This window comes from Rissa tridactyla, chromosome 14, assembly GCF_028500815.1.
Source record: "Rissa tridactyla isolate bRisTri1 chromosome 14, bRisTri1.patW.cur.20221130, whole genome shotgun sequence".
In the NCBI taxonomy this organism is placed as follows: Eukaryota; Metazoa; Chordata; class Aves; order Charadriiformes; family Laridae; genus Rissa; species Rissa tridactyla.
The window spans coordinates 14,517,887-14,524,620 of NC_071479.1; the positions used below are offsets into that span (position 1 = coordinate 14,517,887).

Below are 6,734 nucleotides of genomic sequence, written 5' to 3' on the forward strand. Positions count from 1 at the left end.
TACATATTTTCCCAAATTCAGACAAGAGAGTTCTAGAAGTGCAGTTTTCCCCAGCATTACAAGAGAAGTTAGTGCTGTGTCGCTCACAGCAGGACACCGGGTAATGGCGGTGACAGACGGAAGATGTCACTGCGAGCCGATTGTGATGCGTGAGGTGAGTTGCCGGGCAAGCGATGACCTGCAGAGGAGGCCGCCGCCTGGTGACTGTGACCACCCCGGGAAGGCGGAGGGCTAGTCGCCCCGCACAGAGGCCCCGGGCTCAGTGTGCAGCTTGCACTGTGCAGTGAGGTCCTCGTCCTCCTCCCGGCTGGGCACGGCCGTCTTCTCCTGAGGTACCCCGTGTGCCACAGGGCGCTGACGATGGCTTCTGCCTGGGAGAGGAATCGTCACTACGGGGACCTACAGAAAGCAGTCGCTTTCCTCCCCTCGCTCCTTGCTGATAGCTCCCTCAGGAGCAACGACACCACTCAGAGTGTCCACGGAGTGCTGCTCTTTGCGGATATCTCAGGTGGGGGGAGCAGGGAGGAGCAGCCACGGACATGAGCCATGTGGGGACACAGCAGGCCCTTTGGAGCCCCTCAGAGTGGTCATCTTGTCACTGCTGAGGTCTTCTGCTGGGACGCCCACAGAGAGCGGGATGGGTGACCTTGGGCGGTCCATCAGGGCTGCCACCAGTGCGGAGCTGGCACGGGAAGGTGTCCCCTACAGGCTCTCGGGCCGGGCATCGTGGAAACAGCTGCCAGGTCTTTTGGCCCACATGGGCATTTCCTGATTTCTGGATGTCCCTGTTCCAGGTTTCACTGCGTTGACCGAGAAATTCGTGCAGAGGAGCGGCGTGGACAGAGGCACTGATGAGCTGGCGCAAACGCTCAATGAGTACCTGTGCGACATTTTGGAGGGTAGGAGCCGTGCTGCAGGACTGTGTGGCATCGGGCCGTGATGGTGGAGGGTGGAGGCAGCCTGGCAGAGGGCCTTGCTCTGTGGCTTCTGGAAGAAGGTGTCCACATGACTCTGCCTTTTCTTCCCTCTGTCCACAGAGTTCCTGATTTTTGGAGGAGACATCTTGAAGTTTGCTGGTAGGTTCTTGGGACGACGATGACCTTGGGCACTGAGCTGTAGCATTTAACTCCTGTGGCGGCCGTTTGCTCTGCGCTCCTTCTCAAGAGGCTCTGTGCAGCGCCTTGAGCCAGCTCTTTGGCCACGCACGCACCCCTCCAGCAGTGCCCTCTCTCCAGTGCTGCAACTGCGGAGGAGCGCTCGGGACAGGGGGTGTCACCGCTGCCAGCCGTCTGCTGCTGTGGCTGGCCCGGGATAGGAGAGGTGTCCCGGTGCCCAGGACATGGTCCCCCAGGACGATGGCCTCCCACAAGCCCATCTTCCTCCGCACGGCAGCTGGTTTCTGCTGTCTCTGCAGAACCAGACCGTAGGTCGGGGAGAGTCAGGTCTCGGCAGAGCCTTTACCTTCCCTCCCTTTCCCCAGGAGATGCTGTGCTGGTGCTGTGGAGAACACCACCCCAGGAGGTGGCCAGGACCATCAGCCTGGTGCTGCACTGTATCTGGCAGATCCAGAAGTACGGAAGGCGTGACACAGATGTGGGGCAGAAGATCCAACTGAAGATAGGTACGGGCGCTGTGCCAGACGCAGCTGTGTGGCACTCTGCCATGCCACAGGGTGCTTCTGGTTTGCTGGGCTTCTGGGGCAGGCAGCTGGGGATGACGCCTGGCGCACTCAACACATTCTCAATGTCAACTCGGTTCGTCTATTTCTAGACGCCTGTTTTAGGGACTCGTGTCAGCGTCTCCCCCAGGAGGAGGGAGGATGCTCTACCCCTCCGTAATGCCCGTCTCCCCGCTGGGCTTCAGAGGAGCTTCTGAGCAGCCGAGATGCTGGGGGCTGTGGAGTTCCAAATGTTCCTGTGTCAGTTCTGCTTCTCCTTCTCCCCAGGGGTCTCTGCAGGGACCATGAGCCTCCTGGTTTTCGGAGATGAGAGCTGGCAACACTTCTGCATTTTTGGCCCGTGCCTGGCTGAAGTTCGTGACGCCGAAGAGGTTGCGGGTGCAGGTGAAGTTGTCCTCTCGGCAACCTGCTGGGAGCTCTGTGAGCAGCACCGGCTGAGGACCAAGCATCTCGCAGGCACAAGAGCTGTGCAGGCAGGTGGATGGGACGGCCTCGAGAGCCATTCTGAGGGCCTGGGCCTGGCCATGAAGGAGGGAGGTGTCGGAAGGCTGAGGAGATGAATGTGGAGAGAGTTGTAGGTGGGAAAGCGGGCAGGCAGGGGAAGGTCTTGTCCTTCCATCTCAAGGGTAACCGTGGGCTGGGCTTTCTTGCTTTGAGGGGTCAGGAGGCGCTGGGAGGGTTTGAGCCCCAGCAGCAATGTCCTCTGTGGGCCATGGAGCTGTGGTTGCTTGGAGATGGGCATGCTTGGAGAATGGCTGTCCAGCTCCGGTGCTTCTGAGGAAGCACTGCTGTCCCATCCAGCCAGGTGGGCTACTTCTCCCCTTCTCTGGGCAGTGACGGTGGAGGGCAGGCTCTGTCCCCTGGGAGTCCTGGGGAGGCCAGTGGCAGTGCTTTCATTCTGTGTGTCTTCAGGTGACGGGCATGGATCCGATGCCTTGGTCCGAATGCCAAGACGCCTTACGCAAGCTCGTACAAGACCCAGTGAGACACCGCTCAAAAAGGGAAGGTGAGTGCCCACTTCCCCTTGCTCTGTGATTGTCCCGAAAGGTGGGGCTTTGCTGCTTCAGGGGCCAGAGAGGAACCACCTCCTCCCTCTTCCCTCTGTCCGTTAGCACTCAGGCTGTTGGGCCTCCCAGGGCGGTGGCTGCTGCCGCCTCCTCCTTCCAGGGGAGAGCTCTGCCCTCAGCATCTGGAGGTGGCAACATGAGCAAGCGCAGAAGACTCTTTCTCCCCCGGTTCCAGGGCCAGGCCCTGCTTTGCAACAGCTCGTAGTCCCGTCCACCCAGCGACCACCTGCCTTTTCTCTCCTCAGGTGCCATGAGGCCTGCTCTTCTCTTGCCCAGTGACCTGAACGCCGAGGATGTGCTTAGGAAGTACATACCAGTCGCTGCTCTCGGGAAGGTACGGCAAGGCCACCGCTGCTGGGGGCTGTATTTTCGGAGGGCAGAAGAAGTGGTGCCTTGCAGAGATGGAGCTCTTACGGGAACAGACCAATCAAAGAAAATGCGCCCTGCGATGACAACGCAGGGAAACTGAGCCCGGGGGCACCGGTGCTGCACCATTGTCTGCGTTGTCCTCAGAGAGACATGGGTGGCAGGAGGAGGACTCCTGTCCCTCTGTCTTTTCCGTGGCTATGGTTCTGGGTGTGCCGCGGACACGATGGTGGGATAAAGGGGAGATTCCCCTGAAGTCCCTGGAGCATCCCTGAGGGTCTCCCCTCATGTCCGTACCGGTCCCCAGATGGCGTGTTAGCGGAGCAGCCTTCTCTCCTTTGTCATTTGTGTTATGACTCGGCGTCTGCCTGCCGCAGGCTGGGCGGCCTGCCCGCCCTTTTGCACTGAGAGGAGGATTTATCCCTTCCTCTGCTATTACCCGCTATCGCCAGCACGCCTGCTCTCCCTCGGTACTGGTGTGGGCAGTAAGAGCCCGGGAGAGCAGGCTGGTGAAGCCGTCGTGCTCTTGTCTTCCAGCTCGATGCAGGACTGCCCATGGATCTCCTCTCTGAGCTACGGCCAGTCACCTGCATCTTTGTCCAGCTGCAGCTTGCTGCAGGTACCAGCTCGGAGCATCTCAGCACCGTCCTCAAGGAGGCCAGCAGGGTGATGCTAGAAATCCTCTCTCCTCACAAGGGCCACATCAACAAAGTCCTCCTGTGTGATAAAGTGAGTGGGGGGGAACGGTGGCCTCCCCCAGCGCCAGAGGGTGGGCAGTGAGCGCGAGGGAGAGACTCCCTCTTAGGCGCTGTAGCAACATGTTCCACATCTGTCCTGGGCAGGGCTGCACGTTCCTCTGCGTGCTGGGACTCCCTGGAAACAAGCTGCCCTGCGAGAGCCTTCACGCCCTGCAGAGTGCTCTGGAGATCTTCAACTCGTGCTCCACCATGCTCAAGGAAACAGAGTGAGTGTGTGGCGGGGGTCGGCGGGGTGCATGCTGCCTGGGACGGCGCAAGGGGGCTTCCCAGAAAGAGATGTGCCTTCTAGCTTGCTCTCCCTTGTCCCTGGCAGGAAGGAGGCAGTGCCCTGAGAGGTGCAGGCAACCCCTGGGCTCAGCCCACGGCAGCCAGACGGAGTCCCTCCAAGCACACTCTGCTGGCCACCGTGCTGGAAAGAGCCCTCGTGAGGGCCAGAGGCCGCTGCGGCCAGAGGCAGGCCCTTCTGGGCCACTGCCCCATGAACGGGGATGGGGCCCAGCCACCTGATCCCAAGTGGCTGTCATCGCCAGGCGGTGACATGGCGGGCGCCTTCTTCCCTCTCTCTTTGCTCACAAGAGGGCTGTGGCCCTGCCCGTGCTCTGCCCCTGCCCCTTGTCCCTTGCAACCTGCAGATGTTGCACCCCTGAGCTCTCCACGTCCCCGAGACCCACGCTGGCAGGGCAGCACAGCCGGTGGCCCAGGCTGGCACCGAGGGGAGGTGTGGGAAGGGATGAAGCCAGGCGGGCAGGACTGCGCCTGGGGCGCTGCTCAAGCCCTGCTGTTTCTCTGTGTGCCAGGACAATGTCTGTGGCAGTTACCAGAGGGACGATGTTCTGCGGAGTCACTGGCCACCCGCTGAGACACGAATACACAGGTATTGGCCTGGAAGGGTGCCGCGGGGCTGGCGGCACGGGCCACACCGACGCATGCTCTCTCTCTCTAACGCGTGCTCTCCCTCTGGCAGTCCTTGGCCAGAAGGTGAACTTGGCTGCCCGGATGATGGTGCACTACCCTGGGCTGGTGTCCTGTGATGCAGTGACCTACGCCGCCTCCCGGCTGCCCGCTTCCTACTTCAAGGAGCTGCCGGAGAGAGAGATGAAAGGCCTCAGCCAGCCTGGCCCTGTCTATCAATACGTGGGGGTCACCGAGGAGAGGTGAGTGTCCTCTGAGACGGTCGGAAGCCCTGGCGTGGCAGGCTTTTTGCCCCTCTCCCCTGCTGTCTCCAGCTGCTGAGAGAGCAGGAGTGAAACCACAGGGATGGGGAAGGTTTGTCTGTCTTGGTAGACACAACCTGGCCTTGTGGGCTGGGTCTAAAGGGCTTTGGGCTGTGCTTTCCGTGCTGTGCTTGCTCCACCACGTGCCCTGGGAATGCTGACCCAAGGAGTTTTCTGTCCCAGCTGCTCCGAGCAGGAAGCTTTGGGCCAGTCTGGTCCCCATGGGGAAACGTGGACCATCGGGACACTCTTCCTCAGGTCTTCCTGCAGAAATCTCAGCTCTTCTGGGCCAGGATTTCACCTTCCCTTTAGAGGACGGTTTGAAGGTTACCACTGCCGTCTCTTTGAGACTGCGGGAAGACTTGAGCCAAAGGTGCCAGGTGCTTGGCGTCCCAAGCCCTTCAGGGACACAAGTCCCCCTTTCAAAGACGCTTGGTGTTCTTGGCCAAAGTGGTAAAGCTGTCTCCCAGCCAACAGCACGCCCTGGCTTCTTTCACGTGTCTTCTCCTGTTTCTCTGGGTTTGGCCTCTGGGGATGGACTCTTGATATGTTCTTCTGTCCCACCGTGGCCGCTGGGCTTCTTTACGCTTGAAGCTGTCGTAGCGTGTCAGCTTGAACTTTGGCTGGGAAAGCGTGCAGGGGATAACAGCCTGCTCCAGAGAAAAGCCGGTACCCGAGGAGCACCTCCTTCCCTACCACGCCAGGCTGCTTCTCTAGGTCCCCTGGCTTCTCACCATCTCATTGACTTGTGTTGTCTTTTCCCCTGCTTCTAGCATCTTTGGCGTGGGTCTTACCAAGAAGAGGTCGGAGTACGTCCCCTTGCTGGGTAGGTGGAGAACGCCTTGCTCTTCTGAAGCCCAGGTTCTTCCCCTTGGTAACTTTTAGTGCCTTGCTGGGAAGGGAGAGGCTTTTACCAGGGATGGTGTTGCCTGCAGCAGCCCTAAGAAAGCGCCGCCTGTCTTGGTCTCTGCTTGCTTGATATCTTTGGGTGGAAAACGAGGTGGGGCGCCTGCTGCTCCCTGCTGTCTTCCAGAGCTGGTAGGAAGGTTGCTTTCAACTGTGGAGCTGCTCACAGCCTGGGGGCTAAACTGATCCCTGTCTTTGGGGTCAGGAAAGAGATTCCTTCTGCCAAATCGATGGAGAGTTTTGACGGTGGGTTCTCCTCCTTCTACTCCTCAGAGCTGCTTTCTTGGCAGCATCTGGGCGAAGACACGGAAATGTCAGGAGGCAGGGGATGCCTGTATTCACTCGGGGTCTTGCCGAATGTTTTGGGCCCTGTTGTGGGTTAACCCCGCTTGGCAGCTCAGCCCCACAGAGCCACTCGCTCCCCACAGTGGGATGGGGAAGAGAATCGGAAGGGTTAAAGTGAGAGCACTGGTGCGCTGAGATACAGACAGCTTAATAGGGAAAGCAAAAGCTGCACACACGCCCAAAGCAAAATCAGGCATTCATCCACTGCTTCCCATGGGCGGGCAGGCGTCTTGCCATTTCGAGGAAAGCAAGGTTTCATCACGTGTGACGGTGACTTGGGAAGACAAATGCCATCACTCCGAATGTCCCCCCTTCCTCCTTTCCGCCGGATTTTCTTGCTGAGCACGGCGTTGTATGGTCTGGAATAGGCCTTTGGGCAGTTGGGGTCAGCTGTGGCGGC

The 6,734-nt window shown here is 59.7% G+C and overlaps 1 protein-coding gene across 1 annotated transcript; it reads left to right on the top strand.

Moving 5' to 3' along the window:
• Positions 1 to 486: 486 nt before the first annotated feature.
• LOC128917655 (adenylate cyclase type 10-like) lies at positions 487 to 5,015 on the top strand (the record flags this gene model as incomplete). The annotated part of the gene is made up of 7 exons (XM_054221003.1): positions 487 to 508; positions 795 to 899; positions 1,038 to 1,069; positions 3,811 to 3,840; positions 3,954 to 4,075; positions 4,667 to 4,743; positions 4,834 to 5,015. Coding segments are annotated over 7 exons (570 nt in total), but the record flags the coding sequence as incomplete, so codon positions are not given.
• Between the last annotated feature and the right edge of the window lie 1,719 nt (positions 5,016 to 6,734).